This window comes from Gymnodraco acuticeps, unplaced genomic scaffold, assembly GCF_902827175.1.
Source record: "Gymnodraco acuticeps unplaced genomic scaffold, fGymAcu1.1, whole genome shotgun sequence".
NCBI classification, from domain to species: domain Eukaryota; kingdom Metazoa; phylum Chordata; class Actinopteri; order Perciformes; family Bathydraconidae; genus Gymnodraco; species Gymnodraco acuticeps.
Window position 1 is genome coordinate 2,874,596 of NW_022991219.1, and position 20,815 is coordinate 2,895,410.

Sequence of the window (20,815 nt, forward strand, 5' to 3'; positions counted from 1 at the left end):
ACCACATTGAAGACATTTGTACAATACATGGTTGATTATAATGTGGAAAACAACGTGCATGACCTACTGAAGCCAAATATGATAACAATCTGCTGTTGATTTGTCTTTTGTGCCTTAAGGAGAGGAAATAAAGTCCAAAGGGTTTGTTGAATAAGTAAAATGTACCATGATTAAATATTAATGATATATCATGTTGAAACTATTCAATTATTATTCAAGGATTATTGGAATCCGATTATAAATCAGTTAAATCTGCAAAACTTTAAAATGTTTGTATCTTCTTCTGGTTAAGACTGAACCAACCTAAATGACAGTGAGTCTCTAAATTGAGCCTTTTTATTTACTATAAGTATTGTTGTTGTACCAAAAGGCTACAGCTCAATATATAATATACATTTGTAGCCCAAATACATTTTTCGTAAAGTTAAGTATGCTTTTATTTAGTAAGGTTAACTTGTATTTAATCAAGGTCCATGTTTGAGATGTGAGACTAGAATGATTTGTAAAAACTGGCACTTAATACTGCTTTTAGCTCGATTTGTTTTTTGTTATCGGTTTCAATGTTGTAGTTTTTTGGATGTTTAAGACATGTGTTGCAATGATTTCATATCATGGTGTAAGAAGCACAACGGGGATTTACTGGAGACCTTATTTGTTTATGAATAATATCAGGCACAGGATGTACAGTTACAGTACATTCAGCCAGGATGTTGATTTAGTGGTAATTCCGGTTTTCACTTTTTTTTTCATTCCAATCTTCCAGCTCACTGCAAGGCCTTCGAGCAGGATTGAAACAGGTTATTTTGGTCCTCTGTAGCATGTGACTGAGTTACGCAACAGTCAGTGTAAGAGTTAAGAAACATGTACTGCACGTTTTAAAAAGTTGCACCATTTTTATTTAAGAGGCCCTCTTGTGCTTTTTGCAGTTTCGCTTCCTGTAGTGTGTAATAAAGGTATTTGTGCATTTAAATGGTCTGCAAAAGCTAAAATCCCAAAATGTCTCTCCCCCATTGGATGCCTGTGTTTACTTCCGTAACATGGTGACATCACTATGGTTCACCCATGCTCTTATTGGCTAGCGCTCCAACACATTGTATGTAATAGACTAATGGGCAGGACATCTCTCAATCAAACCGCGTGTAAGCAGGGAGAACCAGACCGCAGTTCATTTCCTCATATTCCAAACGAGAAATTACGGTAGCAAATCACCCGGTTCTTTACGACCAGAACTATTAACGGGATACAAACCGGAGGAACCAGGCATGGAGGGAGGTGCCAGAGACAGTGGGTGAAACTGGTAGGTTTTCGCCTGTTTGGGGAGTTTATATATTGCTCGCATAAAATCCCCGGGTTTTTTGAGTAGCATGAAGCTGCAGCGTCGGAGACGACACTTGTAGAACCACACACACAGGTCCCGCGTCACGAGCACACACACAGGTCCCGCGTCACGGCGGCACGTGACGGAGCACGTTCACATGAATGTGAACGTCAACGCAGAGAATGTGAGTAATGTGAAGTGCTTTTACAGTTTTATTTGTTTAACATTAATAACAATTCCGGTGTCTTGAAATGAAGTGTGATTAGCCAACATTAACTATGATAGTGTTAAGGCAATACAAACAAACATCTGTTTGCTTATGATAGCTTCTAACCGTATTAAAGTCTCTAAAAACAACTATTCATTAGCTATAGCTTTCGGCAAAAGCATTAGCAAAAGCATTAGCTTCGTTAGCATATTTGATCATTTGTTTAATGAAACTAGCGTGATTTTGGCAAGCCCAACTAGGTGTCATAGTTGAGTAATTGAATCACTAATTACAGTAATAGTGTGAGTAATGTGAATCATGTTTTTTTTTTTAAGTTAACAACTATTCTGTTGTATTGAACAGCCATACAAGCAACAAGTGCTAAATGTCATCTGTTAGCCTATGATGACTCGCTGCAAAACCAACTGTTAACCATTTTGTTTATTTGTTTAATGAAACTGTATGTTATGGTTATGTTATTTGACAGAGGCTTTTATCCAAAGTGACTCACAAAAAACATAAAATAACCATAATTAACATTAGAATTTCAATACAAATAGTTACATAGTCAAGTTACATTACTTATTACATTTTTAACAGGGTAATTACTCATCTGTAACCTACTACATTTAAAAAAGTAAACTTCCCAACCCTAATGTTTAATTATAGTCAGCTAATTAATTAAACTTCAACGGATGACAAAAGCATGTCAATATGTCCACTACATTAAATCAGCAGTAGCCTAAGTTCTGTCTTCAGTGTAAATGCTTCTTTAATAGTCATTGTATTACAATTTGAATTCATTGTAAATAATCTTCACTGTGCTGACTGCCTGTTTACCGTTTATCAGACAGTGTCATCATTTTGACATGTTTTGTAATATTGCATGAGGTGTTTTAGTCAGTTATGTCGGCCTATTATGTAGGTTAGAATCTGTCGTGTCAGAATCTAACAATTAAGCCTAATTTATGTCTGTCTGTGAAATTGTTTCAAAATGTTCAGTTTGACCAATTAGGCTCTCTCTTTTTCAAGATGCATATTACAATCCGAGAGGGGAGATCCTTGCCGGACCTTCAACGGTGCACGACGTGTTGCAATGACTTCCACTGCCCGTTCTGTGTCTCTCGTTTATTCTCTCCAACAAAACACTGCAAGGTGAAAAGCCATCTCGAGAGCCACTTCCAGCGTGCAGTTCTCCATGAAGGTAAAGTTAGCTTACATTCTCTTGTGAAATGCAAATGGAGTTGCAATGTGTCTGCATTAAAAGCAGCCTAAATGTTATGATCAGTTCCATTTGAGCAATACATCAAAACAAGTCCTATGATTTGTTTGTGGTGACCAGTTACTTGATCCAGATGTTTGGTATTCATAATTTACACTTTTAAATAATATGATCACAAAATAATAATACTACAATTCTATGTTCTTATGTTTAAGGGTATACCATTCACAGATGTGGATTAAATTGCCGACCAGACTATCATTTTCACTGCTGCTACTGCCAATCCATGCATACTCGCAAATCTGGCTTTGTAAAGCACCTCGCTTTGTGCAAGGCAAAGCACTCTGCCATAACCCCCATCATCCCAGATCCAGCAATCCCCATCATCTGCACATCATGTACAAATCATGTGACGGAGAAGACTTGGGGTTTATCTATCAGTCATGTATTTAATGTTATCTTTTTTTGATGTTGATTTTAGGGCTTGCCACGCCAGATCTGTGGAAATGACTGCGGGATTTGTATGCTTATGGTAGGGTATCAGTTGGCACGTTTGCAGGCTTCTGTAAACATTGTAAATATAATGCTTTGTTTTCCATCTTCTCTGTTCCAGTACACTCTGTCCATTGTTACAAACGCCGGGTTTCAATTCCAGGAGGTTAGTTTAGGATTTGTATTTACTAAAGAAGTAAATGCCTACTTAAAGTGTTGCTTATGTTGCATCATACTGTTCATGTTGAAGAAAAATGATTTATTGTGGACATTGTGAATCAAAAATTGTCTTTGTCACTTTCTAATTTCATTCAGAGGGACATGCCTTTGATTAGGAAGTGGTGGTGTCTTCTTCTCATGGAGCTGTTTGAAATACAAGGGTATGAAAGCCCTTAACAATATGTGTGTTTTGATTTAAGTAACACTTTATTTTGAGGGTCACTTGTAGATGATCTATTATATTAGGTTAACCATGTACAGATCAGTAGACCATCAGTAACAAGAGCTGTAAGACTCTGGATGGCAATATCTGTTGAGATTATTAATGCATATCAATTGTGCACCAATGCCTTAGCCTTTCCCTATGCAATACTTTAGATGACGTCTTGTTCTTATTGTTTCAAAGGCATGGCCAAAGGTTTGCCTTTTGGACTCTGGAGGCCAGAAGCTTGCTGGAGGGAACCCTTCAGCCAATATTCAGAGTGCCACGACCAGAGAGGGAACAGCAGACCCCGCCTCACCCCCAGTGAAGAATCAGCAGACCCCGCAATAAAAATGTATTCTGAACTGAAATGCCTCTCGGTCAAACTGCTTGTTTATCTTTTGCAGGCTGTTGCATGAACACACTAACAGTTGTTTTTCAGTAATCTAGCACCTCTTCGAAGACACCTTTGATTTATTAATAATAATAATGAAACGAGAATTATGATACTGTAGAAGGAACAGTGTTTAACAGTGTTGTTTTCTTTTGAATAATAATGAAACGAGAATTATAAACATACCCAAAACTAAATTAAGTGTTGTTTAATATACATATAAAAGACTATATTTTTGAAATTCATTTTTATTCATTTTTGAAATTCTCAACTAAATTAACAGAATATACATATAAACATTCATGTGAACGTGCAACAGAATATGGTTCCCGTCACGTGACGCGGGACCTGTGTGTGTGGTTCCCGTCACGTGACGCGGGACCTGTGTGTGTGGTTCTACAAGTGTCGTCTCCGACGCTGCAGCTTCATACTATTGGTTTTTTTTGCTTTGTATGTCGGGGGCGGGAGATTCATGTGATTGGTTGTTGGTCGCGTTGCTCGCAAAAAATCCCCAAGCTTTCAGACACGCCCAGCTCCAAGATTTTTGAAAAGCTGCTGTGTGGACGTACCGAAAAATAAAGAGCTTTTTGAACATTAGAGCATGGAAACATGTCACAGTAGACACTAAATACAAATATGAACCTGAAAATAAGCATCATTTAAGTTCATTAAGAAACCACCATACATTTAGTTTAACAAAATAATTGAATATCTTACATTAGGCAGGCTTAAGATAAAGATGTTGAAAGAAACTAAAACTACATATTAAAACCACAGAGTAGTTAAACCTATGAAAGTTAATAAGTTGCTTAAATCATTGTTTATGGCCATTTAAGTGCAACTTTATATTATGAAAAAATTAAAATACATGCACCTATACAACACCTAATACCAACAAAGGAAATACATTATTATGTTCAAATTTAGTTATTTAGCAGTAACTTAGAGGCACCTTAAAATAACAGAAAAACATTTAGATTTAAGGAAAGCCACTCCAATGCGCACACACAAACAATTGATTACAGGATTTGTTCCCACTGCTCAACTTTTGCAGCAAGTCTTTTTTTTGTTCAAAGTTGGAGAGAGGAGAAAATCTTCCTGGGAAACGTAGAGTCTACAACTTTTCCTCCGTAGGCGTTTTGTGGAGTTTCGCTCTTGAAAGGAGCGCTGTTCTCTTTTTGCACCACCAGACCTCCGTAACACTTTCGACACACCGCCTGGTACTTGTCAGTTCCACCAATCACTTCCACCTGTGGCAGAGGAAACATTGTTACCAGGTTATAAGATTTCTTCCCCCGTTAATATACCACCAGGAGTCAAGGTGATGGACACAACTGATGATGAATTAGGGCCACTGTTGGTAAAAGAGGCAAATTCCCAAGAATGTTTTGGGATGTTCTTTGGGATTAATGTGTTATATTTCCGGAAGAGATACTTGAATTTTTCTACAAGACTTGAAGGTCTCATTTAAAAGAACACTAGATATTTTTGGTCAAATTTCATAAATGTCCCAAATTCAGAAGTCTTTCTGATAATTACACCCTCTCCTGCCTAAAATGGTCTTAATACACCCTCTTACACGCCATCTAAATCATTTTTATAACTACCGCTGAAAACACAAGATTTCAAATAACATATAGGCTTTTATTGAAATAAGTAACTGTTTGAGTATTGCGAACAGATTTTGGTATAATCTTGTTATAATATAATTCAATATATAGACACGCCATAGTATTGAGGATTGGCCTCCTCACCTCCTTCTCTGCTCCTATCCTCTTGGTGTAGGCAGCCTCTTTGTAACACTGCATGCAGACGGCGTGGAGCTTCACCACGCTCTCCGCTAGAGGGATGAGGTTCAGGATGTTTCCAAAGGGCTACAAGAATGCACAGAACAGCAGTCAGAAAATGGATGGAGGTTTAATAACATTACAAGGACAGAACACTATAGAGAGTGATAATGAGCGCTGTTAAAGAGTGCTGCTCATGCAGATTGTTCACCGTCCTCGCTTAAGAATGTTTTTATTGTCTTGGACTTTTTCCAGACAGAGGTGCATTATCAGCATCCACAGTGTCTCAGTGATGGTGAAATATACATCGAGACAAACACAGATACTCACTTTTCTCTGAAAGGTTCCATCCAAGGCAGCTACAATGACTATCTTCCCTAAATTGGCCATTTCTTCACAAAACTCCACGGTGTCTGTAAACTACGATAACACAAAAGAAGCAGGGATTGGTTAGTGAGGAATCTGTCCCAAGTAAGACATACTGGTTTCTACAAGTGAACAATATAAAGAAAGAGAAAATGTGAAGCATATATACACTTACAAACTGTCCTTCATCTATTCCAATGACACAGGCTTGTAATGCCTGAGGCCGCAAGTCTCCAAGACGAGTGGCTGGTACAGCTTCCATTATGTTTCTAACAGATGGAAAGAATAGAGGGGGGACATTAATATTGTCACAGATTTTAAAATGTATCTTATACTAGTAATACATCGCAAGTTACTTTATGCAGGAGGTGTAACAAAATAATTACTTAAGACACACCATAACGGAAGTTTCTGGAAAAGGTTGACACATTTTAAGCAGCAGGACGTAATGAAACGGGAAGTGAAAAGAAGATTGATCTAGTAACAGTGATAGGAATGACAACAAAGATGAACCATACTTGGCAGGAATAAAACTAACTGGGAGAAATATAGCTGAGTTGGATCACGGACAAACTTGGCAATGTTAAGTTAGTGGATGTGAAGAGAAGAGGACTGATCATTGTGGAGTGTGGTTCACAAGCACAACTAAAGAAAGCGTTGAGATTAACAACAATGGAGGAAAACCAAGTGTCGAGTTTCCGATTTTCTCTAATCAGAATTCAAAGGTATCAACAGAGTACCGTCTTCACTTGATGCCAGTAGATTCAACATGTGTGACACTCTGCACAAGGGAGTCTCCCAGTTGGTATAGTTTTGGCACAATACCGTTGTACATACCAACGTTAACAGCAGCCTCGTCTGTGCACATGGCGACCAACTTTGTCGTCCAGTGATCATGCCTCCTGGAAGTGCTTCAAAGATCCGTCTTTTATGGCCTGCGCAGTTCGGTCAGTCCAAGAAAGTCTGAAGCAACTCGCCGTTGATGGACACGGACACAATGTAAACGATCTCCTGCTCGGTTTTTGTGATGTCCTCAGATCCATGAGAAAGCACCCCCGAAAATTCAGAAGACTTCAACTTGAGTCTCAACTCCCCACTGATAGTTTGCGCGATGGTCTTCATTCTCCGTGTCCCCCCCCTTCATGCGAGTGATAGGCGCTTCCGAGATTTACCCCTAGCCGCTTCAGTAAAGGAATATCCTCAAAATGGGAAGACATGGGACGTGCATGTTTAGCTTTATGAAAGTCAAGGAGAAAAGAGCAACCGGTCAGATGGGGACCTTACGTTACCCACCGTCCTGGACACTAGCTTACCCACCGTCCTGGACACTAGCTTACCCACCGTCCTGGACACTAGCTTACCCACCGTCCTGGACACTAGCTTACCCACCGTCCTGGACACAAGCTTACTCCCGCCCGACTTGCCATCTTCGTCCTCGCTCCCGGAGGAGCAGACTTTGTCGCCCCAAACACCGCCTCGGTGGCCCACATGTCCCAGGGGACCTCTGAAAAGAGAGCCTGCCCGGGTACATCTAAACAATATTCAAGGCTTTATTGCCATGTGCAGAGTAGATAATATGGCAATGAAAAACTTCAGTCCCAGGCTCCTCCAACAATGCAACATAATATGACATAAAACAAATAAAATAGTTCAAGGAATAACAGAATAGAAATAAAATAGTGCAAGAGAATGTTGTAAGATGTGCAAGTAAATACAAAATAAAATTGAAATAATTTCAAGAAGAGTTTATATACACGTAAATGGAATATGATATATAGATGAATAAATGATAAGATGCAAACAGATGAATGTTTATGGAGGCACTTTACAGAGCTCAGGTGTTGAATAGTCTTATGGCCTGTGGAATGAAACTGTCTCTGAGGCTGGTGTTTTAGTCCAGATGCTGCAGTACCGCCTGCCAGACAGCGACAGACAAAAAAGTTTGTGCTGGGGTGATGGGGGTCTTTGATAATCCTGTGGGATTTCTTCCTGGGCCGCTGGGAGTAGAGGTCCTCCATGGATGGCAGCTCTGTCCTGGTGATGTGCTGTGCAGTTTTCACCACCCTATGTAGAGTCTTACGGTTGAGGGCGGTGCAGCTGCCGTACCAGGCCGTGATGCAGCCGGTCAGGATACTCTCTATGGTGCACCTGTAGGTCAGGATGCTCTCTATGCTGCACCTGTAGAAGGTCAGGATCCTCTCTATGCTGCACCTGTAGAAGGTCAGGATCTTCTCTATGCTGCACCTGTAGAAGGTCAGGATCCTCTCTACGGGGCACCTGTAGAAGGTCAGGATCCTCTCTACGGTGCACCTGTAGAAGGTCAGGATCCTCTCTACGGTGCACCTGTAGAAGGTCAGGATCCTCTCTACGGTGCACCTGTAGAAGGTCAGGATCTTCTCTACGGTGCACCTGTAGGAGGTCAGGATGCTCTCTACGGTGCACCTGTAGAAGGTCAGGATCCTCTCTACGGTGCACCTGTAGAAGGTCAGGATGCTCTCTACGGTGCACCTGTAGGAGGTCAGGATACTCTCTATGGGGCACCTGTAGGAGGTCAGGATCCTCTCTACGGTGCACCTGTAGAAGGTCAGGATGCTCTCTATGGTGCACCTGTAGGAGGTCAGGATACTCTCTATGGGGCACCTGTAGAAGGTCAGGATCCTCTCTACGGTGCACCTGTAGGAGGTCAGGATCCTCTCTACGGTGCACCTGTAGGAGGTCAGGATCCTCTCTACGGTGCACCTGTAGGAGGTCAGGATCCTCTCTACGGTGCACCTGTAGGAGGTCAGGATCCTCTCTACGGTGCACCTGTAGAAGGTCAGGATCCTCTCTACGGTGCACCTGTAGGAGGTCAGGATCCTCTCTACGGTGCACCTGTAGAAGGTCAGGATCCTCTCTATGGGGCACCTGTAGAAGGTCAGGATCCTCTCTATGGGGCACCTGTAGAAGGTCAGGATGCTCTCTATGGGGCACCTGTAGAAGGTCAGGATCCTCTCTACGGTGCACCTGTAGGAGGTCAGGATCCTCTCTACGGTGCACCTGTAGAAGGTCAGGATCCTCTCTACGGTGCACCTGTAGAAGGTCAGGATCCTCTCTATGGGGCACCTGTAGAAGGTCAGGATCCTCTCTATGGGGCACCTGTAGAAGGTCAGGATGCTCTCTATGATGCACCTGTAGAAGGTCAGGATGCTCTCTATGGTGCACCTGTAGAAGGGCAGGATCCTCTCTATGGGGCACCTGTAGAAGGTCAGGATCCTCTCTATGGTGCACCTGTAGGAGGTCAGGATACTACCTGTAGAAGGTCAGGATGCTCTCTATGGTGCACCTGTAGGAGGTCAGGATGCTCAGGAGCGAGGAAATGAAAAATAAGAGAAGTGAGAAAGGGCCCATGTTGAACCTCCTCAGCCTGCGGAGGAAAAAGAGCTGCTGTCGAGCCGTTTTGGTGATGGTGTGAAGAGTCCATGTCAGGTTCCTCAGTGATGTGGACACCGAGGAACCTGAAGCTGCTGACTCTCTCCACCGTAGTCCCATTGATGGCGATGGGGGCGTGTCCCTCTCTCTGCTGCTTCCTGTAATCCACAATCAGCTCCTTGGTTTTGCTGACGTTGAGGTGGAGGTTGTTATCCTGGCACCAAGATGTCAGGTTTTCGACCTCCTCTCTGTACGCCGTCTCGTCGCCATCGGTGATCTGGCCGATGATGGTCGTGTCGTCAGCAAACTTCACGATGGTGTTGGAGCTGTGTGTGGCCACGCAGTCGTGTGGGAACAGGGAGTAGAGGAGAGGGCTGAGCACGCAGCCTTGAGGGGCTCTGGTACAAGAACCCAACTCGCCTGTACAGTGGGGTAAGGCTGTCATTTTGCAGCTCATGGTATAAAAAGTGGGTTATTTTGCACTGTAGTTAAAAGGTTGTAGTATAGAATACTGTTCCGTTTTATACCTCACACATATATTAGTACTCATTTGAGATAAGAGTACAAAAAGTTAAGCTTAATTATGTTTTTTCCTATATATTCCGTTAAGCCAAATTGTAAATAAATGTGTTAAAAACACCTACCTGGCAATAAACCTGCTTCTGATTCTGATTATAAGTGTTTTTGGAAAAGGCAGGTTATTATTTATCCAGTAGTGGGCAGTAATGCAACGTTTGGATTCCAACCGCCTCTAAAAATAATCCAAGAAGAAGATAAAATGAGAAGGAATGTCACCACTAGAGGTCCCCTTTTGCCAAGGTATCAGGACCACAAAAGGCACACAGTATTTCTTCCTTTCTCTTTAAAAGCAAATAATACAATCCTATATTTAGTTTAAGTCGAAATAAAGTCTACTTTTTTGGACAAAATAATAATTTATTTCCTTGTAGAAATATTTTAAGCAATCTTAGCTTTACATTGTTCTTTTGACATTTCTATTTACTTAGTTTGTTAAGTGCAAACATTTTATGTTACCTTATGTATCACTTGTTTTTGTAGGGAAATTGCAAAAACAGATGTGCAAACATTTACAATTCAGAGCAAGGTAACAAAGTCTTAAGATCTTTCATTTTTGTTATATTCACAAACACAAAGCATACACACTGGTATATTTCTGTAAATCAATTAAAACAGGGTACTCACTTGTCATGTGTTGCCACGCCTGTGTCAGAATAACGAGTGTCCTTTGCATACTTGATCACCAAGCAGTTGTACTGGGCTATCTGGAACCTGCGCACTCTCCTCATCAGTTCAGTGCTTCACAAATAAAGATAATAGTTTAGTTAACGTCAGAAGAAACATAACTGTACATTATAAATGACATTTCCTCTTTAACAACAATTTCAAACAACATTTTACTACACCATAAGCACGAGTCAACATATATTGTGATATTGTTTAGTATAATGTGCAATATCGTTTTAAAGTGGTGCTACAATGTATTAAAAATTCAAAGCCGACTACAGAACTTGTTATTCATAACCTCAATAGACAGCAGCTGGGTAAACAATGGAGGATATTTGGCGGGATGTTCAAGTATGAGCGGAATATATTTTAAACATTACTTTAAAATGTTGAAACTGAATGACAACAGCGTGCAACTGATAGAAAAGGAAGTGCATTTTTACTGTTTTATGGATTAAAAACTCACCTTTTGCCTGAAAACATTGGTCCAAAGATTACCTAAAAACAAGAGTGAAGGGCGGTTAGTAAGACTAAGGAAGTCGGTCAAGTTAGTACAGCCTATGGCCAACAACACACATATAATTGATTTAATAAGACACATAACTGTAGCGAATACTCAGTCCTGTTTGTCCAATTTAAAAGGCATAGCCTACTTTGTTCACGTCAGCAAATTGATGGGATGTAAATTGAGGCAAATAAAAAATAAATAAAGTCACTAACCTGAATTTGTCCCCGTGCTTTCCTTGGTGAATTTGGCAGAACTCTTGGGAAATCCACACAGTCCATTTTGACTTAAATAAGCTTTACTTAAGTAAATACAGTACACAAATAACATATAAATGTAGTCACACAGGACAGTACGACTGAAACCGACTGTTAAATATTTCGCGCGTTTGCAGCTTCGAGGAAGTTTATAGACCAATGGTCACAGAGTCACATGATTCTTGAACCAATCAGCTTCCACGGTAATTCAACGGATGTGACGACTGACTTAACTGACCAATCAGCCAAGTCTGACTCCCATGGTGGGAAACGTTTGTTTGGAAAAATTGGGGGAATAATCACCCCGTTCCCATCCTCTTGTTGAGCCTCATATTATATCACTCAGTCAAACAACCTCAAAGGAAGAAGAGCATTAAAGAAATATGAAACTTTTTTTTAAATCAGACAAATATCTTTGCATGATTTCACTTCCTCAGTCTATGGTTTGTCAGAGAGAGATTGCTATGAAGACAATATATTCAGTAGTTTTCCCTTCCCCCTCTCTGCTGTAAACACGTTTTCAAGGTCTCGCCAGCAGTTACAGGGAACCGTTCAAACTGAGCTTCAGTCTAAAGTGCAGTGCTTCAGCTGTGGCTCGGATTTATCTGCCTGCAGACTTTGGAAACTCCAGGAGAAAACATGACACACTGGACTGATCTGAAGAAAGATGTAAGAGTGGTACACCTTTTATTTTAATCTCCTCTAGTATTATGATAGTGTTGTGCGCAGAGGTGGGAAGTAACTAAGTACATTTACTCAAGTAGTGTAAGTACAATTTTGAGATACTTGTACTTTATATGAGTGTTTCCATTTTATGCTACTATGTACTTCTACGTCACTATAAATCAGTGGTAAATAGTTTTATTTTACTCCACTACATTTACTTAATACCTAATACCAGATTTTGATTTAATGATGTGAAATATAATCAACTCTTAAATCAGACTTTAGTTACACCTTGAGTAAATACATAAGCTACCCTGCAGTATACAAAGTCAATAAAACTAGCTGCACCTTTACCAGCTTTGATAACACTTTAATACATAAATAATTATAATCAAAACATATAATATATATTATTCTGAAATTGACCTATCTGCATAATGAGTACTTTTGGTACTTTAAGTATATTTTGATGCTAAAACGTTTCTACTTTAACTTGAGTAACATTTTGAATGCAGGACTTTTACTTGTAACAGAGTACTCCTACACTCTGGTACTTCTACATACTTGAGTACAAGATCTGAGTACTTATTCCACCTGTGGTAGTGCGTATGAGAATTATAATCAGTGGTGGAGGAAAAGGCCAAACTAGTAATACCGATATGTGGACGTTAAAACTAAAGTAAGTCTTGCATTCAAAACTGTATTGGGTAAGTGTCAAAGCATTCAAAATATAGGAGTGGCAGTTGGTAATGCATAATAAATCTGAATTATTAACTCATTCATATTTACCATGAATAATCTAAATCTGCGTAGCACCTAATATTATCAAAATAACTTAAGTAGAGTATAAAGTAGCTTTCAATATTTGGAGTAGAAGGAAAAGTACTAGAAAAAGAAAATGCTCAAATAAAGTAGGCTTCAGTTACTTTAAAATGTTATAATTATAAAACATTTTTTAGTTATTAATACAAATAAACCATAATACCATGTATTATAAATGTTATATTTTAATAAAATGGGCATATTCTTACTTGAACTGTTATGTTTTTAGTGCACAATTTTAATTCAACTGTTAATGTTTATATAAGTATTTTTATTGAATTTATTTAGAATTAGACACGGGTATATTGACAAAAAGTTTAACACATACATATAAGTCAATTTGCTTTGTGTAAAATGGTGCTTACATAAACATAGTAAAAGGAATGTAATTGTAAAAAAGGAGTAATTATATAACTGTTATAAAACATCTTGCTTTTTGAAACTATAACTTTTTTATTTATGTTTAGGCTACAAGAACAATAATATACTAGAAAAATACCAATCAATCAATGTTTATTTATATAGCCCAATATCACAAATGTTACATTTGTCTCAGTGGACTTCACAGTTTGTACAGAATATCAGTATGACAATAGGACACCCTCTGTCTGACCAATAAGTACATACAACAGAACATGACAAGTTACCCTGAAGCATAAAATAAATGCAGTATTACAGAATAATAATAAAGAAAGGTTGCTCCATTTTACTTCCTTGCATGTTTTCTGTAGTTATATTTGTCTACTCTACATCCTGCACAATGCAGTTAAAACGGCCCAGCTCTCAGCACTATATGAACTCAGAGACTGAAGCAGGGGGCTAATGCTACCAGGGGAGGGCGCTGTTCACCGTGTTCCTCTGCGGCTCATGGGGGTCGGTGCCTCGGCTCTCATGGCTGACAGCAGTCCCTCTGTGTGACAGGAGCTCGAGAAGCAGTACTCCCCCAGCCGGTGGTCGCACAGGATGTCTGCAGACGACGTGATCAAGGCTCATGTGAAGGCTCTGAAGGAAGGTCGGTGTGTTTTGAAGCTAACATGCTAATTAGCAACAATGCCCATAAATCCGGTTATTAGCACACAGGGCAGGCCAGGGCAGCGTCAGAGCAACACAGGTGTTCAGATAAACTGTAACCCCGTGGATATCTGTCAGTGTCGGAGAGTTTAAGCCCTAAATAGGAGATATCATTTGTTTAAAGATATTTGGAAACGCAGGCTCAAGCTATGAAAACAAATGTCAAACGTTTTTAAAATGAATTAATAGGCTATTTTTAGACTATATTTGTGGTATAGGCCTACTAATGTAGGCTATATTCCTTGAACAACTTCAATGTATGGAAGTCGTCAGCATAAACAACAGAGGCTATAAAAAAGCCTCTTCTTTACATATTCTATTACAAATGTACTTAGTGAGACATTCATTAAATTGGGTATGCATGCTGTCCATGATTTCGCAGCGAAAGCTATAAAAAGGATGAGGGTCTTTAAAATATGTTGCTCTTCCTTGTTAATTTTTAACCAGAAACATGACTATTGAAGTGTTTAACATTTTCTGTTTTTATTTAACCCCATTGAGACATGTTCTGGTGTACAACTTTACTGTGAATATATTTTGTTAAGTAAAAGTAATATATTTTTTTTAACTAACTCTAACATTTCGTACATTTATTTATATAGCACTTTTCAACACGGCAATTCAAAGTCATAATAATAAATGAATAATAGTGTGTAACAGAATAAAAAAACATGTTATTAGTTATTGACTATCTATAATTGATGAGTTTTAAGTTTTCTGTAGTTTGATTGAAAATCGGTTTCTTTATAAGTATAAAAGGGGCGTTCTCCGTTCAGCCATATACACTGAACAAAAATATAAACGCAACACTTTTGTTTTTGCTCCCATTTTTTATGAGATGAACTCAAAGATCTAAAACATTTTCTATATACACAAAATAACCATTTATCTCAAATATTGTTCACAAATCTGAAAAAATCTGTGATAGTGAGCACTTCTCTTTTGCCGAGATAATCCATCCCACCTCATAGGTGTGGCATATCAAGATGCTGATTAGACAGCATGATTATTGCACAGGTGTGCCTTAGGCTGGCCACAATAAAAGGCCACTCTGAAACGTGCAGTTTTGCTTTATTGGGGGGGTCCGAAAACCAGTCAGTATCTGGTGTGAGGGTTAGGGTTAGGGGTAGGGTTAGGGTAATGTTGTGAATCGAGTGGCCTGTGTTCGTCGTCCATAACATACGCCTGCCCATACCATAACCCCACCACCATCATGGGCCACTCAATTCACAACATTACCCTAACCCTAACCCTACCCCTCACACCAGATACTGACTGGTTTTCGGACCCCCCCAATAAAGCAAAAATGCACGTCTCAGAGTGGCCTTTTATTGTGGCCAGCCTAAGGCACACCTGTGCAATAATCATGCTGTCTAATCAGCATCTTGATATGCCACACCTGTGAGGTGGGATGGATTATCTCGGCAAAGGAGAAGTGCTCACTATCACAGATATTTTCAGATTTGTGAACAATATTTGAGAGAAATGGTTATTTTGTGTATATAAAATGTTTTAGATCTTTGAGTTCATCTCGTGAAAAATGGGAGCAAAAACAAAAGTGTTGCGTTTATATTTTTGTTCAGTGTATATATAATATTATGTTAGGATATTATCAAGTGCAGCCTTTTAAAACATATGTGGTTCACAAATTGTGAATGTATTTATGTCAAAATCAGTCAAAATGTGAATTCATGTCCCCAACTTATTTTAATGTTGACTAACTCATCATTCCATGCTTATTATTATTCTGTTTTTTTACTTTTATGTATTTATTGCATTTTTTTCTTCACAAACTGATATTGCTTCACGGTGTGTGTCCAGGTACGGAGCGTGCCCGTGGTCTGGCTCAAACGTTGCTCAACGTGCCGTATGGGGAGGGAGATGGAGAAAAACTAGATGTCTACATACCCATCACCAACTCTTTGGGTACATACATGTGTAACATATGACATATACAGACACATATTTAATGTGTAGGGGTTTAACTGACCTGATTCTCTCTGTTTCAGATGTCCCCCTTGTTATTTACCTACATGGAGGCTACTGGCAGTTTCTCAGGTACTGCATTATACTCTCTCTTGCATCTCAGTTTGATTTCAATTTCTTGCTCATGATTTTGACATTGATCCTTTTTTCTCATGCAGCAAGGAGGATTCAGGATTCATGGCTGTTCCACTCGTTGGTAAAGGTGTAGTGGTGGTTGCCGTCGGCTATGACATCGCCCCCAAAGGTACAGATTTTCAATTCTGACTAGGTTGTGGAAAGTAAGAAAAAATGTTATGTATATGAAATGGGGATGATATCCTTCTGCTTGTGTCTGTTTCAGGCAACATGGACCTGATGGTGTCTCAAGTGCGCCGCAGTGTTGTGTCTGTTGTCCAGCAGTATTCTCACATCAGGTACCTCTGCTTGTTATCGGTGATACTTATTACTGAAAACATTCATCTTAAAAGTATAATATGTAACTTTTTCAATTACAAAGGACTGGATCTCCTTTATATATTTGTATTTATCTCTATACCTGTGCGATTCAAAATGTTTCCAAAAATGTTAAACCTAAAGAAATATACATTTTCAATCACAGTAACAGTACGTTTCATTTGGTTCCCTCCAATCGTGTTCTATTTCTTTTGTGCATGCGTCAGGATTGAAGCTGTCATAAGTGTACTCTTTATCCATTTTTAAGCCACAATTGTTTTTTTTAAATGTATATCTTAACCAGATGAAGGGTTTTAGTCATCAGGCATCTTGATCGGAGAAACAAGCTGAGCAAACATTAGCCATAGCTAACTGGGAAGCTTTGTGTCTGCTGAACTGCTTCTGAAAAACACAGATTTTAACAGGAAGCTGTTTTCTCTGTGTTTTACTGCTTTCAATCACCGGTTGGTTTGTTTTTGAGAGGAGGAGATCTTGGTGTTTTGTTTGTCTCCCAGCTAGTAAAATATGTGGAGCAATGATCGCAATAGCAGTTACAACAACTCCAATGATCCCATGCTCCTTCCATGTTTTGCAGAACTCTGACCTCTACAAAAAGCCACAAATCCACTGTATCGGTTACACTTCTTTTAATCTGTCCATCAGCGGCCTGTACCTGTGTGGTCACTCTGCCGGGGCTCACCTGGCTGCCATGGTCCTCTCCACTGACTGGTCTGAGTACAGCATCACTCCTCAGATTAAAGGTAAGGTCCGACAGGTGAAATGCGTCCAACTGACAAACACTAAATACTTTAAAAGAAGCAGACACTCAGAACAATTAAGACCAATCCAGCTCATGTGATTTTTTATCTTTGTTGTATTTTCTCTAATTGTCTTGTAGGTGCTTTCCTTGTCAGTGGAATATTCGACCTGCTGCCCATCCTGTCCACCTACGTCAACGAGCCTCTGAAGATGACAGAGTACTTTCCTTTCTGCAGTGCATGTTCCTTTTAAGTGCAATTACATGCACTGTAGAGATCTGATTGCTACACACCTTTTACAACCTACCTGTGCAGAACCAGGTTTACATAATTAGAGTTCTGCTGAAAGAGACCAGATCTTAAGCTGGTTTATGCTATATGAGTACAGGGACATTGGCGGGATTCAGTAGTTTTTGTTACCATTTCTGGTACCACTTTACAATAAGACTACCCTTATAAAGGATTCGTGATGGGTTTATAATTAGGTTATTAATTAGGTTGTAAACACTTTATTAATCATTAAGAACCATTTATAAACCAGTTCTAACATAGTTTTAATACGTCAACACAGGCTCACTATTTGGCAAGATGACTAAGCCTTATATTGGCTACTTAGCGAGAATCAACTCAGTGAGCAACAGATACCAAGGATGCTGGCTGTTGAAGAAGACGAAGTAAGCTAAGTAGCCAATATAAGACTTAGCAGTTCAGATAAATGTGGGCTCACTATTTGGCAAGCAACCGGTCACAGTTGCCCTGTTTATCTCATGTCTTATAAAAGCTTATTAATGATTTATAAAGTGTTCACAACCTAATTAATAAATGAATTACAAACTATTCGTAACCCTTTATAAGGGTAGTCTTATTGTAAAGTTGTACCCAATTTGTTATTATGGACATTTGCAAGTCAGATAATACAGAACAACTTTGGATCGGTTCTTCCCAATCCATCTTAATTTGGAATATCATGTGGAAGCTATACATTTTCTTTGGGTCATTTACCTCTCCAAACTCCACCGATCATTGAGTTGCATAAATCCTTTTGTGGCTCCCGGAAGAGCTATGCAAATTGTGATAAACTATTCTATTAACATCAGTCTTAGTTTATAAATATTCTATAAATATTTAATTTTTTCCAACAAAATCAGCTATGCCATGTATAATCTTTACATGATACTACATTTTGAGCTCCTTTAATTCACATAACTACTGGACCAATAGTGAACTGCAAAGAGAAGAGCTTCCAGACTAAAAATGAGATCATGATCCAGATGAGGAATCAATGTAGTTTGAGTTAATGTAATGTGTTATTTTCTTTGTGGAAGAGATCTGTAAGGGTGTGTCTGTGTAATAATCCTGTGCTGGTCTGTTGTACCAGTCCGTATTTGACTCCTCTGTCCCCCGGGTGTCTCCTGTTGGCAGGGAGGTGGCAGTGAGGAACAGCCCCAGTCAGCTGGTCCCTCAGCTCAAGCTCTCGTCCTCCAGCTGCCACATCATCGTAGCCGTCGCTGAGAACGACTCGCCGGAGTTTCGCAAGCAGTCAGAAGAATACTATAAAGTCAGTGCTCCTGATGAACACTATTACTGTTAGATGTTAAAGGTAGTATTTATTTAAGGTAGCGCTGTCTTGTGAGCAATACAGTGAAACAGGCAGGATTGTGTAGTGTGTGCATCCCTGTTTAAAGTCCAAACAATACCTTACTATTAAAAACATAGCAAACAAGCGCTACTGGTCAACAACTCATTGGGGTTGATTTTAAAGGTTGCAGATAATTATTATTTTTATCATCAATAATCAGATATTTTTACAGATGAATGGCTTTGTTTATAAAATGTCAACAAATAGTGACACATTTTGAACCCAAGGTGAACTTTGATTAATTACTTGTTTTGTCCACACTGTTAAAGTATACAATTAAACAAAATCAAATAAAAACCGAGACAGGTAACAAATCCTTTACCTTTTTAATTTAGGAAACTGTAACAAGACAAAATGTTAAATTTTATATTTGAACGTTAAACAATTAATTAGGAACAACATTTTTTTAAATAGATGGATTAAATAGATTCTATCATTTTTAAATCAATATTTTGTGTCAAAATATTTATAATAAGCGTATTGTGTCTGGGATCATTTTAAATGAATGACTTCCTCACTGTACAATTACCCTTTAATTACCCTGTTGCTATTCACCATGAGCTAATAGTTTTTTGTGATTTGTAAGCATTCTGTGAATATGTATTATTTTCTTACCTCTGTCTCCTTGCTTTAAAGACTTTGGAGGCGTCAGGACTTGATGTGACCTTGGAAGATGTGGCCAACACAGACCACTTTAGTATCATCGAGCAACTTGTAGATGGGGAGTATCACCTGACAAAGGTACAAAGACTAAAAAAACAAAACATGATGAATGTTAATGCTATTTTCCATCATTTCTTTCTGTACTGACAACAGCAAAAGCCATTGTAGTATACTTACGTTTTTTAAACATCAAACCCATTTGAAGTAGTTTCCCACACAAAAATCTTGGTAGGAGCAGTTGTGTTTTGATTAATTTCTTTTTTCCTTCGTAGCTTCTCTTGGAGACGATGGGGAAGAGCTGAGGTGGCAGTCTTTGATCCATCATCTAATATCCACATACCTCTGTATCCACATGCACCTCAGAACAGGGTCATTGTGAAATGATAATGATAATATATGCATTATTTCAGGTTTGTACAACAGTAAATGTACAATCTTGCATGGATTGGTTTGACTAGTTAACTATCATTACCTCTATGTTCACTGTAGCTACTACTGTCAGAACCCGAGTCACTATAAGGATGGTGATTGTAGCAAATTCTACTACTTTTAAACCTGCTCATATTCAAACAGACTATTAACCGACCATAGTGCACAATGTTATCATCAAGAAGTACTGTTCCACCGGCACACTGAGAGTTTTAGAGCTCATGATTAGTTTTGGCATATTTCCAGTGTTTTGTAAAAGGGTGGGTCTGTCTCTTTTGTGATTTTCGTTCTTGTGACAATCTGAACCGCCACTTAAAGACCATGGGTAGGACAACAATACTAATTTCGGGAGTGCTGATGTATCATACAAAAAATAATAAAGCTTTTGTTTTGTATACACATATCTCCCCCAGGGAAATTGAATGAACACTATATATTTGCACTGTTTATTTGAGCCTAATATAGAAGATAACTGATATTTAAATGCACATATTTTTAAAGATCAAATGAGACAAAATGTCCCTGATGCACATTGTTACTGCGCTTGTTCTAGTATCTTTGGTAATTGTTTACAAAATGTGTTAATCATTACTGTAGATTATAGAGAGAATCATCTCAATAAATATATATATTTGAAAATCTCTGTAATGATGTTATTTGTTTTTGTATGCATACTAGTAGAAGAGATTTGCTTTAATTTGATTATAGTGGCATATTATATAATGC

General features: G+C 38.9%; 3 protein-coding genes across 7 annotated transcripts; 2 read left to right on the plus strand and 1 right to left on the minus strand.

The window, feature by feature from the left end:
- Nucleotides 1-1,354: 1,354 nt before the first annotated feature.
- On the plus strand, nt 1,355-4,016 carry LOC117561664. 4 transcript variants are annotated; one of them, XM_034239203.1, is made up of 6 exons: nt 1,355-1,502; nt 2,559-2,730; nt 2,964-3,193; nt 3,362-3,406; nt 3,556-3,620; nt 3,866-4,016. In XM_034239203.1, exons 1-6 carry the CDS (start codon nt 1,476-1,478, stop codon nt 3,987-3,989), a joined length of 663 nt encoding a protein of 220 aa, XP_034095094.1. In that variant the 5' UTR covers nt 1,355-1,475; the 3' UTR covers nt 3,990-4,016. The 4 variants fall into 4 exon arrangements, with proteins under 4 accessions (XP_034095094.1, XP_034095096.1, XP_034095095.1 ...); XM_034239205.1 differs by lacking the exon at nt 2,964-3,193 and adding an exon at nt 3,230-3,280; XM_034239204.1 differs by lacking the exon at nt 2,964-3,193 and having other exon boundaries at nt 3,230-3,406.
- Nucleotides 4,017-4,283: 267 nt separating this feature from the next.
- Nucleotides 4,284-11,828, minus strand: tk1 (thymidine kinase 1, soluble). 2 transcript variants are annotated; one of them, XM_034239207.1, is made up of 7 exons: nt 11,582-11,828; nt 11,328-11,359; nt 10,820-10,933; nt 6,384-6,477; nt 6,173-6,262; nt 5,810-5,929; nt 4,284-5,305 (listed from the first exon to the last, which is right to left on the minus strand). In XM_034239207.1, the coding sequence occupies exons 1-7, from the start codon at nt 11,645-11,647 to the stop codon at nt 5,126-5,128; spliced, it is 696 nt and encodes a 231-aa protein (XP_034095098.1). In that variant the 5' UTR covers nt 11,648-11,828; the 3' UTR covers nt 4,284-5,125. The 2 variants fall into 2 exon arrangements, with proteins under 2 accessions (XP_034095098.1, XP_034095100.1); XM_034239209.1 differs by lacking the exons at nt 4,284-5,305; nt 5,810-5,929; nt 6,173-6,262; nt 6,384-6,477 and adding an exon at nt 9,420-10,036 and having other exon boundaries at nt 11,582-11,795.
- A 112-nt stretch (nt 11,829-11,940) lies between these two features.
- On the plus strand, nt 11,941-20,730 carry afmid (arylformamidase). The gene is made up of 11 exons (XM_034239210.1): nt 11,941-12,292; nt 14,033-14,123; nt 16,004-16,108; nt 16,192-16,240; nt 16,327-16,412; nt 16,509-16,581; nt 17,264-17,361; nt 17,499-17,577; nt 18,781-18,916; nt 19,634-19,738; nt 19,933-20,730. Exons 1-11 carry the CDS (start codon nt 12,263-12,265, stop codon nt 19,960-19,962), a joined length of 882 nt encoding a protein of 293 aa, XP_034095101.1. The 5' UTR covers nt 11,941-12,262; the 3' UTR covers nt 19,963-20,730.
- The last annotated feature ends 85 nt before the right edge of the window (nt 20,731-20,815 follow it).